This window comes from Kryptolebias marmoratus, linkage group LG11 (genome assembly GCF_001649575.2).
Source record: "Kryptolebias marmoratus isolate JLee-2015 linkage group LG11, ASM164957v2, whole genome shotgun sequence".
Classification (NCBI taxonomy): Eukaryota; Metazoa; Chordata; class Actinopteri; order Cyprinodontiformes; family Rivulidae; genus Kryptolebias; species Kryptolebias marmoratus.
The window spans coordinates 12,700,202-12,722,939 of NC_051440.1; the positions used below are offsets into that span (position 1 = coordinate 12,700,202).

Sequence of the window (22,738 nt, forward strand, 5' to 3'; positions counted from 1 at the left end):
CAGCTCCTTTAAATGCAACTAAGCTTTTTGGTGTCGTTTTAGTTCCGTGACCCCTTATTACAGTTTAGTTTATTATCTGAGAGCTGTCGTCTGTCTGTTTTTTTTTGTTGTTTTTTTTTGGGGTACATTCTAAACTACAACATTAAGAGCTGTTCACTTCTTGTTGCCTCCCCCCGTTTTGTGTTTAATGAGGAGCTGGTGTCAGTTTTCCTCCGCACGAGCCGCAGCATCCATAGAGCTGGCCCGGCTGAGAGGAAGCTGCCGCTGCTGCTTTCAGGAAGTGTCCTCACATCAGCTGACAGCAGCTGAGTCTTGACTCAGTCCGACCGCTAACTCTCTCCACAAGACCCCACCATTTACAAAACCAAGGATGTAGAGTAGGGGAGGGTGGGGTTTGGTGCGGGTTGTTGTAACGCTGCGGTGTCGCTCGGTCCATCCGGTGAGTTCAACTGTTGTGATGTTAGCATGTCGGCTAGCTCGTTAGCCGCGGTCGGGACTGAGTGAGTGAGTCTGGGTCTGGGGCGAGCTGACGCTGAACCTTCTTCAGGTTTATATGTAGAGGAGGTAAAAAAACAAACGCCAAACTAGAGAGAATGATTGATAAATTGTTAAATTCACGCGGTGTCTTTGGTTGAGGTTAGCAGCGGCACTAACGGACGGGTCTCGTGACGCGAGCTGCCATGATTAATCGACGGCTGCTGGGGTCGCCCCCCTTCTTTACCAGCAGCACAAATACTTTACACGGTTTTATTTAGTTAAAAAATATATGTCACGGTTCATTATAATAGCATTTCAAGAACGAAAAGTTTAATTTGGGGCAACACGTCTTTGGCCAAAGTGTTTCCGTTTGATTCTGCTACTTTTACCTCATTTTAAAGGTCAGTGGAGTAACTAAACCCAAACTGCTACAGATTTAAGGCATGTATGTTCCTTTTTTAATGATATTAGAGATATCAAAAGGAAATGTTGTATTTGATATATATCTGAGTAGCAAGTTCTGTACAAATAAAGCTTTTTACAACCTTTCTTGTTTGCAAACTCTGAATCATGACTGGAGAAAAAGGCACAATTTATGGTAAAAAATACTTTTGTTTACACACTTTCTGTACTGAAAGGCTGTTTCCACATTGTAGGATTCGTGATACTTATGTACCAGCAAAACACTCATGTAGGGCTTTTGTTTTTAAATGAAGGGCTTGAACAGACTGTCCTTTTCCTGAATTTATAAATTTGTCTAAAATCAAAACTGGGGTAAAATTTCAGGATGGTTAAACACAACCCCTAAATACCTGTATATAATTGCTTTACAAAAGAATTAGTCAAATGATCAGGAGTTTGCTTGTTTTTCAGCAAATGGATCAACACTTTTAGCTTTTGTAGTTTGCTTTTAATATTTTACATTTCATAGTAACAATAACTTGATGAGTTTAAAAGCAGGACTTGTAGCTTTTTTCCTCAGTCACTTAGAGCGAAATTATCTTAAAGAGTATAAAGATGTGGTGTTGTGTAGAACATTTAGCATTTAAAATATGATGGAAGGTTATGGTTCAGATGTTGAATTAACTGCAAGTAAAGCTTAAAGAATGACTGCTTGTCTAAAATGGTGTGACTCTCAGAGTCCCAAAGTGCTTTTTCTTTTTACTACTTAAATAACGCTTCATGTGAGAAACTTTTATTTATAGTGTGAACAAATACGCTCAGGTCACAAGCGACTCCTCGCCTTCTTCTGAATTGCTTTGGCAGCTGCTGTATTTCTGGGCAGACTTTGTTTTGAAGCGTTTTGCTGTCCTCGTCGTAGTGTTTCTCCCCTCCTTTTACTGCGTTGTTGTTCTGAAAGGAGGCGGCTTTAGTTTCACTTCTGCTTCCTCGTGGATTCGTGTGAAATCACAACAAGTAAGGGGAATTTAAGCCAAGCTGTGGATGGTGTACATATGGTCTGACTGTAAATGCTATCTGTGTTCGAAATATATTTTTTCGTAACAGAACACATTTTAAAGGTAAAGAAGAGAGCTCTTTGCTTATGATTGCAAATTTGACATTATTTTATTGGTTGCAGCTTCCCTCTCTCGTGCTGAGATTAAGAAGAAACATCGCAAAACTTGACAGAATTTAAATATGTAAGCTGTGGTGTGGTTTCTGTACCAGCTAATGGTTTTTACATGAGCTGAAGAAGTGTTCAGGCTGCAGCGAAGAGGCAAGTCCTGACTGATCGATTTGGGAGCTGAGGTGCAGTCGTGAAAGTCATGTGACGCCTCACAGCTCCAGCAGGGTTTGTTTGCTTTTCATGTTCTGCTGACTTCTGCTCTCTCGTTCAGTCGTCCCTTGGGGGTCTAGTGAAGATGCCTCCGATACCAGCTGTGCCAGAGAACCACGGCCACGTCCTGGGAGAGTTTGACTGCCTCGATCCGCTCCTTTCTGCTCTGCGCTTAGACTCGGGCAGGCTCAAGGTAGGCCCCGCCGGTGCGTCTGAGAAGCGTTTCCACTACGTGTGTCATGAGAGCAGCCGGTTGACGTCTCTCCCAGCTGTAAGAATCGCGCTGTAGGAATTTTATTCAAACTGCGTATCACTCGTTTCAGTGTACCTGTCTGGCTGTGTCAAGGAAGTGGCTTGCTCTGGGAACATCAGCTGGAGGGTTGCACCTAATCCAGAAAGAAGGCTGGAAACAAAGGCTCATCCTAACCCACAAGGTGAGGGCTGAAATCCTCCGTGTCTGTCTGTGGATCCTCCCTGCGAGAACGGCATTAATGCTTCACTGTTGTTTTAGGAGGGATCTATCACCCAGGTGGCGTGTTGCCCCCACGATGAGGATTTTATTGCAGTTACAACAAGGTCAGAATTTGTCTGAAAAATTAAGCAAATATGTTATCTGTTTATGAATATCTTTTGCTTTTGTTTCTTGGCGGTCCGCCCTTGTCCAGTCAGGGCCTGGTGGTGGTGTGGGAGCTGCAGCTGGAGCGGCGCGGTCTTCCGGAGCGAGTCAGCCTCTCCTGGGAGCACAGAGGTCACAACATCACCTCCCTCTGCTGGGACACCGGCGCGCTCAGAGTTTTTGTCGGCGACTCCGCGGGCAAAGTGTCTTATCTGCGGGCAGGATCCTCCAAACTGGGGAAGGTAGGAGCAGTGACGAAGCTAAATATGCGGTTTTGATCGCATGTTGTTTTTTTTTAACCAACCTTTCTTGTCTCTAGGGTTCAGCGTTTGTGATGTTCCCCATTCAGACCGTCACCACCGTTGACTCCAGAGTGGTCCAGCTGGGGTACCAAGATGGTCGCCTGCTTGTGTCTTCTCTGAGTCGCTGCTACCTCTGCGACACCGAGAAGTGAGTAGCAGTGAGATCCTGATAACAAATCTGTTTTATGCAAGATGCACAGGCTGCAAAAGCATTTATTTCTACTGCAGTGGGGCACAAATGACAAATAAGAGTCACAAAATAATTTATTCTAGATACCAGCCAACTTTATCCCACTGCAGCAATGAGTTTTATACAACTTTACTGCATTTTTCTTCAATTTAAACAGTTTCTACATGAAGTAGCCCCAAATTAGTTCTCTGCAATGTATCTTTGCTTCTTTAAGAACATTACATGCGCTTTAAATGTTTTTAATTTTATTTTTTCAGTTAAGAGCGGCAAAAATGCAAAGTGTAAATAAACAGTTTGTTTTGTTGAACAGAGAAATTAGAAATGCAGGAAGTGCAAAAATTTCAGGAAGAAAAACCTCAGAGTACTTTCACATCAATATGTAAATTTTCTTATTTACATACTGACATCATATCAACAGTCAGGAAGAAAAAAACTTAAGCTCAGGGGCTGATTTATTTTTTTTAAATGTAGCCACTGTGTTTCCTCATGTGAAAAGTGTAGTCCTCTTTATAAAATCACTCTGCAGCAGACATTAGGTTTGTTCTGTTTTATTAGGATTTCTGCTCAGTCCATTACTTAACATTCATTTATGTTTGATTTATTCAAAAGTTAAATCTCTTTTTTTTTCTTAATGAAAAGTGTTAAGTCTTCAGAAGGCAAGTAACATTCCCTGTTCTAAAAGGGATCGACAGATTCTGCTGGTTTATGTGGTTTTTCTATCTTTGTCTGCCTTCAGGGAGAAATTCTGGCGTGTCGGAAACAAGGAGCGGGACGGGGAATACGGAGCCTGCTTTTTCCCTCAGAACCGGGGCCTGTTGGTGGGCCAGCCCCCGCTGCTGTACTGCGCCCGGCCGGGGTCTCGAATATGGGAAGCTAGTTTTAATGGCGAGGTTCTGAGCACTCATCAGTTCAAGCAGCTACTGGCATGTCCCCCGCTACCTCTCATCACTTTCAGGTAAGCTGTGCTCTCATCTAATCACGCATCATCATATGATATTAAAGTCCGAGACTCAGAACGTGTCTTTTGTTTCTGCAGAAATGAGCCGAATTACAATCCAGCACAGAGGAGTCCGCAGTCACTCGCCTTTTCTAAACTGCTTTACTTTGGGTAAAAACCTCTAAGCTTTAAAATGCAACGTTATCTGAATTGTTGCACTAAATATGGAGGTCTGTTGGCTAAATCAAGTTGTCATGTATCGACGCAGAGACCAAAACCTGCTGACTTGGACGGATTCAGCCATTTATATCTTTACACCTCAGAATGGACAAGTTCTGCTGTGGACTGAAGTTAAAGGTGAGAATGTTCTGCCTAAACTCCAGTGGCAGCCTTTAAAATCAACACAGCCGACAAACCTAAAATAATAAACATAAACTTTACAGTTTTACTCAGTAGCTTGATAAATACCCTCATAGTTATTATCTATAAGATCATCAGGACAAGGAAACATTGACATTTCAGTCGTGTGTTTCTGTCTAAATAAATTTGTTCTCTTGTTGTTTTGCAGACTTGGCCAATGTCGCAGTCTACCGCGGCGAGCTGTTCTGTCTCCACGGCAGCGGGCGCCTGTCCCACCTCTCCTTGTTGTCTGCGGAGCGTTGTGTTGAGCGTCTGCTGCGGCGGGAGTCTTGGACTCTCGCCGCCGCCGTCTGCTGCATGTTCCAGCACGCAGTCACCACCAGCAGGGTGAGAAGACTGAGCACAGTGTTTCCTCACATCCCCATCTTTCCTTCCCCAAAGCATGCATTGTACCCTAGACGTCTTGTGTGTCCACATATGTTTATAAGGTTTGAAAGAGTGGATCTCTCTCGTTTCCCTCAGGCCAGGAAGTCCATTCCTATCGACCGCCTCGAACACCTGAAGTCTCAGCTGAGCTCCAGCACAAACTCTGAACTGATCAACCAGCTGGAGGAAGTGATCGCAAAGCTGGAGCCGCTGGACTCTGCGTCCAGCAGCCGCAGGAGCAGCATCTCCTCACATGTGAGGAGGAAATGTGTTTTTATAAGTGGATGGTTTTCAAAATAAGAGCTTTTCAGATGAACGGACACAAGTAGATGATAGAATTTGGTTTTATATTTGCTCCAAGGTTGTTTGTTGTGGTTGATCCTTCGCTAACGAGTGATAAACAGATCTCACTGGAACTCGTTTTTCCCTCATGATTAGTTCACATAAAACTAATACTTTAAGGCTCCAAACTGTGCAACAAGAAACTATAAAACTTTCATTCTGAACAGAGAAAACAAGTTTAATGTAAATCATTAGGTAACGATTTGATTCTTCTCCTGTCATTCTGGACACATGTGTGATGAAGGAGTAAAATGATGACATTCCCATCCTTATCTAGGAGAGTTTCAACGTCCTGGACTGTGGAATCTATCGAGTGATCAGCCGCAGAGGAAGTCAGTCCGACGAGGAGACGAACTCCCTCATCAATCAGTCCACGTCGGAGGAGGAGCGACTCAAAGAGTTTGTTCAGGAGGAAGATCAGGTGGATCATGGTGAGACGCACTAACGTTGTTTCTACTTTATCAATGCCATTTTACGAAATGCTCAATTTATTTCTTCCTTTAATAATCCTGTAGAGATTTTTCTAATTGTCGTGCTAATTTTTTAAGCTTGGTGAGCTCATTTACTACCCTAAAATGTTTTGGGTTTATTTCTGCAAATAATTTAGATGAAAACAAATGAAATAATTAAAGGTTTAACACCTTCACCTGAATTTAGTTACCATTTGTTACACAAAGAGATTAAAGGAACAGCATCCTGCAGGTCAGCATGTTTTCAGTCACCCTCAGTTGAAAGTAGGTTCTAATAAGTAGAGTACATTTAATCTACAAATACTAAAAATCTGTCACATTTTGTCTTGTTTCTTTATCTTCTTGTTACTGTTCTCCTTGTGTTTTCACTTTAAATAAATCTGCTTGATGTGTTTGTTTAAAGCAGGACTGAACTTCCTTCCTGCTCCTGATTTCAGTGGTAAAAAAGAGTGAAGTTATTTTCAGTTTAAATTCTAAAAGCAGAAACGACAAAATAATTTAATTGGTATCATTTTTATCCATTTAAAACTGATGATAATTGAACTCTTTTACGCTCTCTGTTGTGAATAAGAAAACATTTAATCATACGTGTTGCTTTGCTGCCACTGGATTTGCTTTTTTAAAACAAGCTGAATGACAACTGATAGAGTTGCTTCACCAAAAACAAGCTGCACTTTGCCAAATTGTTTGACGTCGACTTTCTTATCTGTTCCATTGCATCACGCATTTGTTGCCATTTTTTTGTTTTTTGTTCCTACAATCTCGCCTTGCTTTTGCATTCTGTCCACTCACCGTTCCCCTCCAGTACTCCATCCACCTGTGTTTTTCCTCCCACTCCTGCCCCCCATCTTCACTCAGATCCACAGAGCGGCGAGCGCGCGGAGGCCGATCGATCCGATCATAGCCGGCAGTTCCACCTCCCGCTCTCGTTCCGCCCCAAACCCCCCCGCATGGCACTGCAGGCCGTCAAAGACAGGTGAATAAAGACCGTAAAAAATGAATGGACAAACAGTTATATTAGTAATAATTATACATGACTTTTTTGTGGTTTAATGTTTTTTTTAATGTGTGGATTGAAACTAAAGTGCAGCTGCGCTCTCAGGTGACTCACTTCCCCTTTCCACTAAAACCTACATCTTTGTTGCATCGATCAGTTGTCTCCTGTTTTGCGACTGAACAGCACTCGTTTGTCCCGTGGATGATACAGTTTTGCTGCCGGTCTTCTTTGTGGTCGTCAAATTGCAAAAAAACGTTCAGCCAAACGCCACTGGAGAGCAGTCCTTTGATTGTTTTTACCTTTCGGACCCGTCAGTGTTTCCAGTTTCGTCAAGAAGACGACGGAGAAGATCAACACCCTCCAGATGAACTCTGAGCTCCGGCAGCGGCCTGAATACAAAGAGGCTGGACAGAGTGACACGATCTCCAGCACAACTTCCTACTCAGAGGAACTGGAGAACGAGTAAGTGCAGACCTTTAAATAACAGTTGTCTCTAACTAGTATGAGAGAAAATCCATATATTAGGATTACAGCTGTGAGTTTCTCTTTTTTTAAGGAATTTTCCACTTACAATAAATGAGATAATTGTGTTGTTGTTTTTTTCTCAGACTTTATAATGAAGTGTCTAGCGCAGAGGCTGACATGCAAGAACTTCGGACAGCGACAGAGAAAGCTGTGTAAGGACCGCACCATACAGTTCAAGATTTACTCTAAACGCCTTGCTGTTATTCAGATGTTAATGTTTTTCTAACATCAGCTCACAGATACAAGATCCTCTGGTGCTACTTGATTCAGTTTGCCTCCGAGAAGCTCTGCGGGAGTGGCTGCCGGTTCTGGAGCGAGTCCTTGGACCCGATGTGACTGATTCAAACCTGGACGGATCAGGAGAGGACCGATGGGAGCTGGATTACCTGAGCCCCTGCGCAGAGCAGCAAGGAGAGTCTCCTGAGTCCCCTGAACCCGGGGAGAACACCGAGAACCGGCCGAGAGCAGACTCCGCTGAGAACGTCGCGTCATGCAGGAGTTCCCGGGAGCCTGTCCGAGTGGCGTCCCCCGAACCCGTCCCGTCAGATCTGTCAGCTGATCTCACCGAGCTGGCCACGCTCTACACAGAGCTGAGCTGCTTCAGAAAGCACAACGAGGCGCTCGGATGCTCGACCTTCCTGCGACGCTACTTCTTTCTGCTGGACCAGGAGCGTGTGAGGAGGATGTGTCTGCTGTGTCATCAGGAGCAGACTGAGATAATGAGCTCCTTCACCGAGGCCATGCTGGGTCAGAAAGTTCTCTTTAATGTGTGCAGAAAAGAAAATACACTTCAGTATGTGTTTATTTCTGAACTTCTACAAACCTTAAATGTTGAATAGGTTCTGGAAATGTAAGTTTTAGGTTATTAAACACAGTTGAGACGTTAAACTATTTAACTGAAATTTGTTTCAGCTGCATCTTTGACTCTTCAGTTTTGTTATTTTTGCAAAACCTAAAACGTCTTGTTTTCTGCAGAGCTCACTCAGTCCAGCAAGGTAGTGGAGGTCATTCAGAAGGGTGATTTGCTGAAATCTCTGCGGAGTCTGAGGGAACTCCAAGCCTGGGGCGCGCCTCATCTGCTCGCTCACCTGCACAGGTCAGCACATGGATCTCTCCCCAATGCTTCAACGCTTCCGATGTAGTGTGTTTGGCTCGCGGTTGGTAATAAAAGAAAAGTGGGATCAGAAGTGGATGCTGGAAAATTGTACTAATCATTCCTTAGAGAGACCTTATATTTTAAAATATACATGTAAATGACACAAAGCAGGGTTTTTGTTACTTCTCAGTTAGTGTTTGAGTGTTGTGAGGATGACTGAAGCCTACATTTACGCTACAACAATCTGTTTAGTGATGCTGAATCACGTAAAGAAAGTTTTCTATGTTATAATCCAGGCTGTATGAGAAGCACGGCGAGGCGGCCGTGCGCTCATTTTCCCAGTTCTATCCAACAATCACTCCTGCCGATGTGATGACGATGGCTCAGCAAAGCCACTTCCTGCCATACCTGGATAATCTGGTCCAGTCTCGAGCTGAGGAGCACAGGTACATCATCAGACTTGTCTTTACATGGAAACATCAAAGATACTGAACTTCTCTTTGTTACAGAACTTATAATTATGTTTTGCTTTTCTGTTAGGCTGTCATTTCTGCAGTCCCTTCTTGAATCTGAATCCCTGAGGCATGACTGGCTGCAGCTGGCACTTACCCATGATGCTCCTCAACTCTGTGATACCCTGACTCCCGATGGACAGCCCAGGTGTTACTCCGCAGCGTGCTGAGAAAATGCAAAGCAGCCTTTTTATGTCATTTTAGCAGTGCAAGAATACATGTAACTGTAAATGTGTGCGTCCTGCTGCAGGTGGCACTCGCACTGCTTCAGCTGGGGTTACGGACGTCTTTTGTCTTTGCTGACTCGTCTCCCTGCAGATCTTTCATCGAAAGAGAAGATGGCCGAGACCTGCCGCAATCACGGGTATTTCTGTTTTTTGCGGGGGGTTTTGCAGCGAAGGAGCCGTTTGTGTTGTCGATACAGACGTTATAATGCGCGTGTCTGTGCAGGTACTGGACAGGTTACCTCTACCTCTGCAAAGAGCTGCAGCGCCGCACAGAAGCATTTTCCACCATCTGTCAGCTGGACGACGTCAGTCTGCTGGAAGAACCTGAAGGTAAAACTGCTCCCATGAAAACATTGAAGATGATTTTTAAAAATCTCTAGCAGTTTGAGGAGAGATTCTGTCCTAAAATGGTATTTACTTAAAACATGCCTAAGGTCTTTACTAAATTATTGTTCCTAACCAATCACAGAACGTGTCTCATATTTACATCAGATACAAGATAAGGGCCCAGCAGACAAGCTAGACTAATGAATGTCCTGATGCATGCTCAATAATCCAGGTAGAAAACTCTGAGTCAGGTCCTCTGGACGATTACATCTTAGATGATACGTTTCATCGTTTATCTAAAAAACATCTTCAGTCTGAGGAGCTGAAAACAAACTCAGCCTTATAAGCAGCACCTTCGCAGAGTGACACTAATGAACACATAACAGATCAACAAATCCCTTCATTATTTTTATGAAACTGAAACTAACTAATGAATCCATGATCAGCTGTTGCTGGGTGTAAACAGTTATGGCTAATTTATTTTATAACCATAAATGCAAATTAATCAACATTTAGGTCATTAAAGATAGCTGTGTTAATGCTGCTGTAGCTTCAACCTCAAAATTAACTGAAGAAGGGGCAACTTTTTGGTTCTTGTTGACCGTTTAAAAAGCTATACGATACAAGTCTTTTTGATCCAGTCACACATTAGTTTCTGTCTTACTCTTTATTTTTTGCATCAGGCATATTTATCTAAAAATGAGGTTCAGAGTTGAACACTCCTAGGGCAGATTATGGATTCATTCTGATGCTTTCGGGCCACATTCAGTGGTCGCCAAAGACACATTTATCCACATATATTGAGCAACCTAAACACAAAAGCACCTCTGGCTGCATCAAAGGACATAACCTGACATAACACACCAAAAGCAACACAGCTGTCACATCAGATTTCACCTCAATATCTGTGAAAATGACTGAGTTATTATTATTTTTGTCTGCTAAGGTTGATTGGCTGTGGAGGTCGTCTTGAGTCAGGTTGACTCCAAAAGTTAACCAGTCAACTGATTAACTGCTGTTCTGTTTTCTGCTCATCTGAAAGTGTAGGCTACACGTGTATTTGTATAAGCCTCCAGATGTGCTCTGACTCCCTGCAACGTTCCAGGTGTGGAGCCTCAGACGCTGGACGAGTGGAAGCTCCTGATCCAGCTGTCTCAGCAGCACTCGCAGCAGGTCTCAAATGTGAACGGGAGCAGCTGGTCCAACGGCTCGGCCGACTGCGAGGGGAAGATCAGCCCGGAGAGCCTGACCCTCCTGTTGGCTCGGAGAGCCGGGCCTGACCGAGCGCTGGCGGTGCTGGAGGAGTGCGGGGTGCAGCTGGTCTTCTCAGCCCACTCCGAACTGGTGTGTGAACTGCTGAGAGTGGCTGAGAAGAGGCAGAGGTGGGTCAGGCTGGTCGCAATGCAACAATAATCACCCTAACAAATAAAACGTGGTCTTTTCTCTTGGGCTATTTACTGTTTTTGTTGGCTCAAAATTCTGGAGAAAAAATCCTTCCTTTCATGTGATTTTCATAAACTGTCATAAGAAGGAGAAAACACTCATTTGATCCATTAGGTTTATTGAGTCAGGCTGGTTAAAATATTAAATAAAAACATGTTAATGCTTACCTGTAACAACCCGTAATTAATAGGTTTTGTTTTTGTTTTTCAGGGCAATGATCCAGACGATGCTGGAACGTTGCGATCGCTTCCTCTGGTCTCAGCACGCCTAACACCCGATCAGAGGACTGATCGCTTCGATCACACGGGATGTGAGACCTCACACTAACTGCTGACCCAATTAAACACACATCCACCAAAAACAACCAGTTTAAGATGCTTATCCTGTAGCCAGAACAGTGTTTTCTGTTCGACTCGTCTTCATTCCACTAACCTGTAAATCTGATGAACGTTCAGGTGTGTTCATGTTATTGTTTTTGTCTTAATAACTCAGACCGAAGCTTCGGCTCGTCTCATGTCTTATTGCTGTTAAAGACCAAAAAGATCAATAGAGCTTCCTGCTTTGGAGAAACTAAACTTGAACTAACTTATGTGCAATGCTCTAACTAGGTGTTATCGTGTTAATAAACAAACTTTGTGCAACAATTTAGCTTATTGTCTTTTGTTTTATTTTTACAATAAAGGGATCCATTGAGGGTGATGGTGACGATGAAAGTATTTTACTGACACATTAAAATGAAAAATAAATAGAAGACAGATTTAGTTCTGAGAACAGAAACAAATCGGCTGAAACTAAAACTCCTATTAAACCTTATTTATCCTGACCTGCGTTTGTCTTTTTTGAGGCCAAAGGCAGATGGGTAATGTAGGTCAGCAGAGATGACGGTAAAAACAACACAATGAAACAGGGGGATAACGTCAGTGATGTTATCGCACACCTGGAACATCAAAGAGGCGAGTTAGGGCAGAGAGGAGTCCTCACACACACACACACACACACAAAACCTTTATGAGTTTTCTCCCCTTTTTCTCATTTTCATCCTTGACTCATCGGTATTTCCCAGAATTTCTGCTTCCCTCATCTTCCACCTGTGTGTGTCATTGGCTCCAGACTAATCAGATTATCACTGCTGGCAGGACACAGACACACCTGCAGTAAAAAAAAACATCTTCTGTGTCACTGCGAAATTAGGTGAACCTGTCCAAAACGTAATGAAAGAGCCTTTTATTTTTGAAGCTTCTGTAGGAATTCCTTGACATTTCAGCTGCCCGCCTGGCAGTCTGTTAGTTTGAGGGAATATGTCTAATTATTGCATTTATTTGAAATGTTGGTTTGATGGAAGAGGGTGCGGGGGGGGTTCATCAAGGGCAAGAAGACAGATCTGAGAGGTTATTAGGTCGAGACAGGGAGTCAAGTGTTTGATGTTGCCTCGCTGTCACCAGAAGGAACGATAAGGGGATTCTGCACATACCTGCCGGTCTTGGCGCCAGCGTATACAAACCGACCCCGACGCTCGGTGCCGCACACTTCACACCTGCTGCGACTCAGGATGGGTCCAAGTGAGCTCCGCTGGTAGATGGTTTAGCGGTTTAGCAGATTCGAGGTGGACACCACACCGATGGTGAGATTCTTCTTCCTCCCAGTTCGTTCAGGCAAATTTAATCCAACAGTTTTCTCCAAATGTTCACTCGGATGTGTCGTTTCAGGCGTCAGCGGCTCTGATTGGACTTGCACTTGTCGTGCTCTCTTTTCCGGAGCACGCTTCAATGACCAACAAGACAGGTAGGATTCCTCGTGCTCCCAAACCACAAGATCATTTCTTCTCTGACCGCACGTTTGTCCTCAGGAACCGTCTACCTGGGGTCGGCGTACGTCCGCGAGGCTCTTCAGAGAGCGACCGAGCTGACTGCTGCCGCTTACGCCCGCACGAGCGAAAGGTAACGACTCTTGAACTGTAGCGCTGAAATGCCGTCCCAGTCATCTGACCGCAAACCCTCCGTGGTGGCGCTTGCAGAGGTAAAAAGCCTTCGACATTTCCAGGGTGAAGAAGTCGCTGTCCGAAGGCGCCCTGAAGCCCAGTGACCTGCTGGCCCAGTTTAAACAGATTGAAACCAGAACCAAGACTCAGGTTCGGGCTGCTGAGCTGCTGGACAACACCGTGGAGCTGATCAGAGAGATGGTCTACACCAACACGATGATGCAGCCCAATCCTTACGGTACGCAGCAGCAGCCTAACACAGTTTGAGTTTTGCTTTTTGTCCAGCTTTTATAAACAATGAAATGAATGTCGTGTATTTCACGCTGCCTTTCAGTTTTACAGAATAATGCCATGTTTGATTAGTCGTTAAAAGTAAATGTTCTGCAGAATCAACATGATGTCATGGTTTTCCCTTTCTGCCCACTCTGCTGTATTACTTTGCCTTTAAACAGCAATTAAAATTCATATCAAAATAGAGGTTTCAGGGGTTCAAACTGAAGTTTTGTTTTTATGACATCAAGCAAAGCAAACTTGCCTGACCTCCTTTGTGTGTTTTCTTCATGTCGCTGGTTTGGATCCTGCTCACGGTCCGTGCCCTCAGAGCTGCTGAGTGAAGGAGACATGGAGAAGCTGCTGCAGGTGACGGGCTGCTCCGCTGAGCTGCAGACAGCCAGCTGTCAGAGCGACTGCTTATCTGAGCGCTACAGATCCATCACAGGCGAGTGCAACAACAGGTCAGCGCCGAGCTACGGGCGTCCAGCCGCACAACTGTCTTATAGTTTGTTGTTGTTTGTCAGGGAACTTTCTCGGTTGTTCTATTCTGTTCAGACAACATCCACGATGGGGGGCTGCAGACATCCCTTACTCCCGCTGGTTGCCTCCGGAGTATGAGGACGTGTGGGGGACGCCCAGGGGCTGGGAGCCTGAGCACACCTACAACAACGCCAGCCTGCCTCCAGTAAGACCTCCGCTGCGGCTCCCAGACGCTCGCCGTCCCCTCAGCTGCTTGGAACGCCACCAATCCTCGGCTTGTTTGTTCTTCAGGTCAGGCTCGTCTCGCAGGAAGTGCTGTTCACCCGCAATGACAGGATCTCTGAGGACTCCACTCTGTCCCACATGCTGGTGGACTGGGGTCAGTGGATCGACCACGACCTGGCGCTGACCCCTCAGAGCCCGAGCACCGCCGCCTTCAAGACCGGGGCTGACTGCAGCCACAGCTGCAGCCGGGACTCTCCCTGCTTTCCCATCCAGGTGCAGTTTGTTACCTGATGGTTTCGGGGTGCTTCGGTTCTCTGCTTTCGAATGCTTAAAGCGGCATTCTCATTTTTTAAATTCAGATTCTAACATAAAAGGCAAAAAGCTGCAAATCAAAACTTTACATTGTCATCAGTTTTGTATTACACGGTTATTTGTATAACTTTTTATGGTTATTTGCAGGTGCAAATGGCAGCAGCAGCTAGCTGTAGCACTAGCTGTAGGATCATAATATTTTTGGCCCTAATATTCATATAGTATAAAACCTACGGAGGTGTAAAGGTTTATAAAATAGCATTTACATAAACAGTTATGAAATTGTAGAGATTGGAGTTGATTTAGGATGACAACAATCTACTTTGGTCTTTGGCCTTCTCCAACTAGCCATTAGCTCTTCAGTTTGGTCAGAACGCATTTTTCCAAAATGGGGTTGTTGTAGCAGGTAAGATATTGTTTTCTAAAAAAGTGAACTATCACTTTAAAGCAGGTCAGGATCTACATGTGACTTTTGATCTCTAAACTGTTGAACACATCATGACAAGATCACAAAGAGGAAATTAAATTTGTTCTCTAAAATGCCTTAAATTATTCATTTTAAAGCAAAGAAACTCAAACTTGTTCACTTTTTGTTTAATATTTGTCTAAGACAACAAATCCTCAGCCAGGTACCTATCATAACACAACCTTTTACATTATTTTTACTTCAGTTTTTACCAGTTTCGGATACTGCAGATTGGATGTTTGTGGTTATTTAAAGTATAAAATGAAAAAGTTTTCAGAAAGTTATATTTCCTTCACCCAGATCTGCATGCTCAGTTTCGTTTTTTCCAGCAGCAACGACGTCAAATCTCTACCTTCCTCTCCCCAGATCCCACTGTCTGATCCCCGTAACGGTGTCCAGAGTTGTATGCCTTTCTTCCGCTCCGCCCCCAGCTGCGGCGCGGGCGTTCCGCCTCATCGCCACCGCGAGCAGCTCAACGCCATCACCTCCTTCGTAGATGCCAGCATGGTGTACGGCAGCTCCCCCAGCCTGGCCTCTGCTCTCAGGAACCACTCCTCTCCTCTGGGCTCCATGGCCCTCAACTCCCAGCACCACGACGGGGAGCTGGCCTACATGCCTTTCCTGCCCCGCCTGCAGGCTCACCTGGATCCCTGTGGTCCCCGTAACGCCACCTCCCCTGGGGCATCCAACCGATCCGTGGACCGAGAGAACACCACGTCCTGCTTTCACGCCGGTGAGCTGGTTAACGTGGTGAGCCGTCCTCTTTCTGCAGCCTTCAGGGTGGACGCTGTTCATAGTTTGTGTCCAACAGGTGACTCGAGAGCCAACGAACACCTGGGACTGATCGCGCTGCACACACTCTTTCTCAGGGAGCACAACCGGCTGGTCAGAGAGCTGCAGCTGCTCAACCCCCACTGGAGCCCCGACACCCTCTATCAGGAAGCCCGCAAGATCATCGGAGCCGTTCACCAGGTGTCTGCGGCAGTTCAAACAGGACATCCAGACACGTCTTGGCTGTTTTTTTTATTTAACCTTTTGTGTTTTAAAGATCCTAACATGGGAGCACTACCTGCCGCGGGTTCTGGGTGAGAGCGTCGCGTCTCGCCTGATGCCTCCCTACCAGGGCTACGATCCTGACGTGGACCCGAGCATCGCTAACGTATTTGCGACCGCCGCGTTCCGCTTCGCTCACGTCACCGTGCAGCCAGTGGTGAACAGGCTGGGGCCGCGCTACGCCTTCAACTCCGAGTATCCCCCGCTGGCGCTGCACCACTCGCTCTTTGCTTCCTGGAGGGTCGTGCAGGAAGGTAGACGTCGTCCTCGATCCAAAAAAAACGACATGAAACTTTTCTGGATCTGGATTTTATTTTCTCCGGGTGTTCTTTTAAAGGTGGTATTGACCCCGTGCTGCGTGGCCTGCTGCTGTCTCCAGCCAAGCTGCAGACTCCAGGTCAGATGATGGTGGAGGAGCTCACAGAAAGGCTGTTTCAGGCACAGGGGGGGATGCCCCTGGATCTGGGGGCCCTGAACCTACAGAGGGGCCGGGACCACGGCCTACCTGGTATCTTGCCTCGGACGCAGGTACAGTTTTCGGCATCGTTTAACCTCCCTGACCACCTTTCCTGTCATCCATCAGGTTACAGCTCGTGGAGAAGATTCTGCGGCCTCTCCGTTCCCAACACGACGTCAGATCTGGCGGAAATTCTGGGGAACTTCACTTTAGCTCACACGTTCAAGCTCCTCTACGGGACTCCGCACAACATAGACGTGTGGGTGGGGGCCATATCTGAGCCTGCTGTGCCTGACGGACGTGTGGGACCACTCCTGTCCTGCCTCCTGGCCAGACAGTTCAGAGCGCAAAGGGACGGGGACAGGTAGCACCAAACGGATGAAAGGTTTTCAACACTCTTGTGAGAAAAAAACAAAATGTAAATCTGTCTGCCCAGGTTTTGGTGGGAAAGGAAAGGTGTGTTCACGAGCACCCAGAGGAGACGCCTCCACGCCGTCTCTCTGTCCCGCATCATTTGTGACAACAGCCACATCACCCACGTCCCAGCAGACCCGTTCTCGCGCACCGAGCGCCCAGAGGACATGCTGACCTGTTCCCACCCGCTCGTCCCCCATCTCGACCTCAGCCCCTGGAAAGAACCAGACGCAGGTAAAGAAGTGGAAGATACGGTGCGCTGACAATCGCCTTCTATTTGTTCGTTTTGTTCCAACGATGTCCCCTTCAGATCCCAGCTGTGGGCCGATACCCAGGATTCAGTCCGGCTACTCTCTGCTCTGCAGCTCCGTGGTTCTCTATCAGTGTCCCGCTGGTTTCAGGCTGCTGGGCTCTTCGTCCGTCAGCTGTGATCCTGACAGACAGCAGTGGAGCTCCCCGCCACCAACATGTCAAGGTACAGAGACTAAACTAAAACCATGTGAAAGAAAAAAAGTTTTCCACCTCTGCCATGTCTTATTTTCCTTTCCTCATGAATTCTCCGGCCTCATGTCTAAACTCTCTTTGCAGATATCAATGAATGTGAAGAACTGACCTCTCCCTGCCCCCAACACCTGGAGTGCTTCAACACAGCCGGCTCCTTTATTTGCTCAGGTGGGTTCAGAGCCTTGTAAAACAGTTAAAACCACATGGCCCACGTTACTGTTGCAGTCCTTTAAAGCCTCCTGCTGTGATCCAGAACCCTCATCGCTGTCCGCTGCCTCCATCGCTGCTGCCGTCATCGCGGTGATCGGCGGCGCTGCCGTGCTGGTTTCAGTCACGTTCTGCTATCGGAGGTGGGTCAGAAAAATATACTGAACAGAGAGGCTACGAGCAGAACAAGATTTAACGAGAGAAATACTCAACTGACAAGTAAAACTGATCTTCATTACTAAAATGTTAAATGTGTTTCTTGCAGATATTTTCCCAAATCGGACGAGTTGATCTCAGCTGAAAGTTGCCAGAGGAACAGTTAGGCTCCTGCCGCTGACGCCGAAAACATCACTCCACCTGCTTGTTGAAATCTACGTTCATCTGTACAAGGAGGTTATACAAACAAAGGCTTACGGGACGTTTCCGTCCAGAAACCAAAATCCTCCTGGAATGTTTATTCTAAAATATTTTCAGGCGTTAAAAGCGCCTCTGAGCTGAAAGTTTTACTATTTCCTCAGCGTTTCGGAGCCTAACTCCTGCTAAGTTCGTCGGATCAGGGTGACCAGGTGGTTCCTGGCAATGACCTAAATCCGAAAATAAGTCAGGAACGTGTTTTGCGCTGGGATGAAATGAACAGAGAGGAGAGAGCAGCTTTCTGTACAAAAGAGTCGCAGTCCGGACGCGAGAGTCGAGCAAAGGGGTCTTTTCGTTTAATGGAGTGTTACACATTTATAATCATTACACTGAAAGCAGTTATTGCACAAAGACAAAATTCTTCATTTTTACCATCAAACTCTTCTGTAAAAACTATCCATAACAAATCTATACTGAGGTAAAATCTTACTGTATCATATGGCTGTACTCCCAAGTAATTCATGGCTTATTGTTCACTGCAGACGAAGATCTGCAACGCTTCATTGAACTGGAATAAAGCTGGTTGAGCTTTTAAACATCGTTAAGCTTTTACTGTTTTTTTGGTGTAATAATTAGATGCGTTTTCATTAAATTAAAGTAAAACCTTTTCACGGGGCTGTGTGGAGACTGATTTGTGATTTTATGACAAGGCAGAGCAGGAACGCGTCAAACAAAATTAAGACCTGCCGAGACGAGAAATGTTAGTCGAGATGTTTACCACGACATCTGAATATGTGTAAAAAATAAAATCCACTCGCACTGTGAAAGCCGTGACATTACTCAGCTGAAAGACTTGAGGCAGGAAACCAACTGAATATACTGTTTGTTCATCTTTTGTGCTCGTCGTTTTAAAAAAAAAATGTTCACCACAGTAATACCTGAAACATGACACGCAATCTGTTGCCTTTACACCACCGGGAACCTTCGGACCTCACGATTAAAACCAAATATTGTTCAAACTATAACAGAGTCATTTACACGGGAGGGCAGATTAACATTTGGTACAACAACCAGATATTTAAAATGAGTTGGTACAACGTTATTTTTATGCATTTTCCTGCAGTGATAGTTTGATTCTGTCTCCATTTCATTTTTAAAAAAGTGGCACGTCAATATTTCCAGCTGGCTGACCTCAGCTGAACAGAACCTGATCTAAGACCTGTGTGAGAACAGCTACTCTGGACATGTATGACGAGTGTTTCCGTGGACGTTCAGCTCCTTTAACCCTGGTCTGGGAGGTAGAAACCCAACTTGACGACAGTCATCTCTCTGCGAAGTCGCATCACCTCCCAGAACATCTGCTCCACTGGAAAATGACAGAAAACAATCGTGTCATCTTAATCGTGATTAAATCTGCTTCGACAAAACTGAGAGAAGTGTCTGTTTACTCACCTTCATGTCTCACCAGACCTTGCAGGATGTACCGAATGTAAGTAAAAAAGTTGCATACAGCCGTGATCTAAAAGAGCAAATAAAAATAACTTCCAGTTTTGTAGCAACAGAAATGTTTCTGATCAAAGTTACCAAGAAACAGTGATGTTTACCCGCGCTCGGCTCGAGGGAGAGATGTAATAGTAGTTCTCCTTGTCGCCCAGTTTGATGCGATGTCGGCAGGTTCGCGACAAGCCGCTCAACGCACATTTTCTGCAAGCAGAGAAGGTCGGCTGTCAAACAAACACCGGTCCGTGACGGACGCCGCGCAGTGCTACAGCGCGACGTCTTTCAAAAGGAGAACAGAAAACTGAGATGCACAATGACAGAAAGTTAGTCGCGGGGGATGCGGGAACGGCTGTAAGACGCATTTATGCAAACTGACACAAGCAAGTTTGGAGCGCTGGCTGACATCTGCTTTTTGACTTTCAGCACATCTGGACGTTCAGACACGAATCCACGCTACAGTAGCAAGCGTTCGTGCAAAGCTTAAGGGGCGACTGATTCCTGAGGGAACTTACGTCTCTATTGAAGTCCTAAATCCACTGTGGAGGGGGGGAAAGTAAATAAATCAAACTGGGATTAGAAATGTGATCTTTATATCTCTCAGAAAACAGAGTGAAGACTTCACACAGGATCAGAAATCATCAGTGAACGAGTAACTACAAAGAACGACGGGACGTTTCATCACTCACTTTGGACCTCCACACTCTAAAGCAGATGCTTTCACCATCGGCACCGCTGACATGGCCACAGGCTCGATCGTTAAGGAGTTGTTCTCGACCGCGCTCTGAACCAGCTGGGACAGCTGTGGGACACGGAGACGAATGTTAATGTGAGCCCCCGCATCCTAAAAGCAGGAAAAAAAACAGCAGCAGCAGCAACGCGGCGGCCGTGCTGCTCACCTCCGATCTTGTGAAGGACAGGCAGGGTCCGATGTCCTCTTTGTAAATGCGACTGAGGAAGGGGCAGGACCGGTCCAGACTCGGACGTTCCTTCCACAACAGAAACTCGGCGAACAGGACCGAGTCCATCTGCAGAGAGGCAGAAAACAGTCAGAGTCGGTAAACTGGCTCTCCGTCTGTAACCATTTTTAATAAAGGAACCTCGTACCAGAGAAAACTCGCTGAACAGGACACGCAGCTGAGTTTTGCTTTTGCTCGAGAAGAATGAATCATCCTTCCTAAAACGTCTTTTAATATGAGAATCTAAGTGTACTTAAACAAACATGAACTCTGGAGTGAATACCGTTTCAAAAACTGAATCCATTACAAGATGATTTTGGATACACCTGCTGTGCGACATCTTGAAACGGGGGGGGAAAAACAAAAAGGCATCATCTGAGGCCAAACAGTCGACAGGAAGAGTTCTTTACGGTCAGTGTAGGGTGGTGGCAGGAGCTCACAGAGATGGGTGGAGGAGAGCAGAGTGAAGCAGCACCTCCTCAGACGGGCTCTGAACTAAAACCAGACTGACGAAATGCTGCGACATTCTTCCTTTTAACCAAAACGTGTCAACCTTTTTTTTTTTTTAAAAGCCGGGTTGTCTCGGCTATTCTTCCCCTTAGAAACTGATTAAACATCACTGGAACTGATCGCTAATATGCATATATTTGATTGGACGGTTGTGTAAATCTTGTCCTCCAGAAACAACAGCAAAAAAAAAAAAGGCGTTTCAAATTGAAACGTGGGAAAAAGCAGCATTAAGCTGATAAAAGAGGTACACGGAAGAACTGCAGCGAGGCAATTCCACGCGGGAACATCTCGCTGTGCACATCCTCCCAGTTGTCAAAACAAACACTCTGTTCTTTCTGGATAATTTTAGAAACATTAAAAGAAAAGACGTACGATGTTCTGTACTTCCTTCTAATCTGCCTGCATGTGTGACAGAAATCATTCAGATGTGGAATAACTGTTTCTACTTCTGAACTGAAAGTAAAAAAAAGATATATATATCCTAATTATTTAGTAACACTAATAAATTATGATAAACCAGAACTATTATAGTCTCAAATCATCAGAAATCCCTGTGGTACGGGGAGGAAGAACAGATCACAGTAAGACTGCTTAAGATAACGGAGTGACACACAGTTAGTTGTTGGATAAGAAAGAAGCTGAAAGGACAGTAGTTACCCGTTCACCGTCGGCACCAAGGCCCTGCCTCCGATGAGGGACAGACTGACCTGGCGGCAGGCAGAAAAATCAGAGAGGAGAGCAGGAGCAGCAGGCTGAGACAGGAAGAACCACCAGACGCAGACAGGAAGCACAAATCAGAGAGGTTAGCAGGGAGAGAGGAGCAAAGTGAGCTCAGAGGGTCTTCCTCTAAGTTACCTCTCTCTCCTCTTTAACCACAGACTGGATGGAAACGGTGGGAGCTTCGGACTTTGCCGACGAGGTCTGGAAGGCTCTGCCGAGGCTCTTGTTGCGGACGTGGCCCCCGCCGTGTTTGTACGACCCCCGGGCGGCCGAACCCTGCAGCTGCGGATGCAGCTGGCGGTTGGGGGAGGACGGCGTGGATGTCAGCACCAGGGTTTTGAGCGCAGTCACCTCCGCTTGCAGAACATCAATCTGGGGCCCAAAAACAGAGGATTTAAAAAAAAAGCGAGTGTCAATAAGTCTGTTAAAGAATACTAAATAAAACTAGAACTGCAAGGAGTTATCAACGGGTTCCAAGCCCCCACGCTCCGCCCCTATCCGCGCGCTCCGATCCCGACGTCTTGCCGGCGTGGCTCCGCGGCCTCTCTCGGCGAGCGGGCCGAGTCAAAACTCGCCAGTATGGTGCGTACTCAAAGGCACTTCGTAAGACGTAACGGTGGTACAATTTGTGTAGAAAGCTCAGGGAGGAAAAGCTAACTGCCATTTGATACCACACAGAGCCAAAGAAATAAATTCATAAGAAATTCAATATTCATTTGAAAAATACCAAAATATTCTCAGATGATCAAGTCTACATCAGGAATAATATGCATTTATCTCCATGTCCCTAGTTCCAATGCTGATTCAGTAAAAAAAAAATTTAACTGTAATGTTATACCACAATGAGCCAACAAAATATTCATGGAAAATCCATAACTCTTCCAAAAATTACCAAAATATTCTCTAGTGACAATGCCTAAATGTGGAATAATATTCTTTCATTTCTATGTTATTGGATCGAGCACATTCTTTATGAAAAATTGAAAATGTCATTTTCATGATGTCCAGCCAATACGCAAAAAATCATAAAAAATTGAAACTTTATCATAAATTTTCCCAAATATTCCCACATCACCGTGTGTATATGTGGAATAATGTTTGCGCTTTAGGAAATCTCCACAGTCAAGGGCTATTGTAGAAGAAATTGTTCACCTTGGTCGTAGCTGAGCTGGTCATACTGAAATATATTCAGAAATTTGTTAAAAATCAATAATGACTCCAAAAAATCTGCAAATATTCACAGATGACAACTATCATGTCCTTTGTTTGCCCAAATTTTCCAATCCACCATAGTCTAAAGGTTTT

The 22,738-nt window shown here is 45.3% G+C and overlaps 3 protein-coding genes across 8 annotated transcripts in view; 2 read left to right on the plus strand and 1 right to left on the minus strand.

The window, feature by feature from the left end:
• Nucleotides 1-219: 219 nt before the first annotated feature.
• On the plus strand, nt 220-11,672 carry hps5 (HPS5 biogenesis of lysosomal organelles complex 2 subunit 2). 6 transcript variants are annotated; one of them, XM_017405928.3, is made up of 24 exons: nt 220-439; nt 2,316-2,447; nt 2,578-2,688; nt 2,766-2,830; nt 2,920-3,112; nt 3,190-3,320; nt 4,099-4,317; nt 4,399-4,470; nt 4,568-4,656; nt 4,868-5,046; nt 5,182-5,340; nt 5,705-5,858; nt 6,301-6,336; nt 6,756-6,873; nt 7,210-7,356; nt 7,503-7,571; nt 7,652-8,166; nt 8,395-8,515; nt 8,812-8,961; nt 9,056-9,175; nt 9,278-9,391; nt 9,478-9,584; nt 10,687-10,963; nt 11,235-11,672. In XM_017405928.3, exons 2-24 carry the CDS (start codon nt 2,340-2,342, stop codon nt 11,293-11,295), a joined length of 3,315 nt encoding a protein of 1,104 aa, XP_017261417.1. In that variant the 5' UTR covers nt 220-439; nt 2,316-2,339; the 3' UTR covers nt 11,296-11,672. The 6 variants fall into 6 exon arrangements, with proteins under 6 accessions (XP_017261417.1, XP_024859390.1, XP_017261416.1 ...); XM_025003622.2 differs by having other exon boundaries at nt 433-564; XM_017405927.3 differs by lacking the exon at nt 220-439 and adding an exon at nt 446-878.
• Nucleotides 11,673-12,390: 718 nt separating this feature from the next.
• On the plus strand, nt 12,391-18,540 carry epx (eosinophil peroxidase). Its single transcript, XM_017405931.3, has 17 exons — nt 12,391-12,645; nt 12,731-12,806; nt 12,871-12,961; nt 13,065-13,240; nt 13,604-13,736; nt 13,831-13,960; nt 14,047-14,253; nt 15,125-15,491; nt 15,570-15,730; nt 15,807-16,065; nt 16,149-16,319; nt 16,395-16,632; nt 16,705-16,916; nt 16,993-17,157; nt 17,271-17,354; nt 17,440-17,536; nt 17,659-18,540. Exons 1-17 carry the CDS (start codon nt 12,643-12,645, stop codon nt 17,714-17,716), a joined length of 2,628 nt encoding a protein of 875 aa, XP_017261420.1. The 5' UTR covers nt 12,391-12,642; the 3' UTR covers nt 17,717-18,540.
• rab3il1 (RAB3A interacting protein (rabin3)-like 1) overlaps nt 18,082-22,738 on the minus strand; it is a 12,855-nt gene continuing 8,198 nt past the window's right edge. Inside the window, 9 exon segments of the mRNA XM_017405933.3 lie at nt 18,082-19,113; nt 19,200-19,266; nt 19,352-19,451; nt 19,760-19,783; nt 19,934-20,046; nt 20,144-20,272; nt 21,371-21,441; nt 21,444-21,465; nt 21,569-21,805. Coding sequence (XP_017261422.1) covers nt 19,028-19,113; nt 19,200-19,266; nt 19,352-19,451; nt 19,760-19,783; nt 19,934-20,046; nt 20,144-20,272; nt 21,371-21,441; nt 21,444-21,465; nt 21,569-21,805 — 849 coding nt within the window. The 3' untranslated portion in view covers nt 18,082-19,027.

What these genes read in the sequence shown, in the direction of transcription:
- hps5 (XM_017405928.3), top strand. Translation starts at nt 2,340, where the DNA reads ATGCCTCCGATACCAGCTGTGCCAGAGAACCACGGCCACGTCCTGGGA. An exon ending in GAGACCTGCCGCAATCACGG is followed by an intron (nt 9,392 to 9,477) that starts GTATTTCTGTTT and finishes GTGTCTGTGCAG; the next exon opens with GTACTGGACAGGTTACCTCT. An exon ending in TCTGCTGGAAGAACCTGAAG is followed by an intron (nt 9,585 to 10,686) that starts GTAAAACTGCTC and finishes GCAACGTTCCAG; the next exon opens with GTGTGGAGCCTCAGACGCTG.
- epx (XM_017405931.3), top strand. An exon ending in ACAGGCGAGTGCAACAACAG is followed by an intron (nt 13,737 to 13,830) that starts GTCAGCGCCGAG and finishes TATTCTGTTCAG; the next exon opens with ACAACATCCACGATGGGGGG. An exon ending in ACAACGCCAGCCTGCCTCCA is followed by an intron (nt 13,961 to 14,046) that starts GTAAGACCTCCG and finishes TTTGTTCTTCAG; the next exon opens with GTCAGGCTCGTCTCGCAGGA.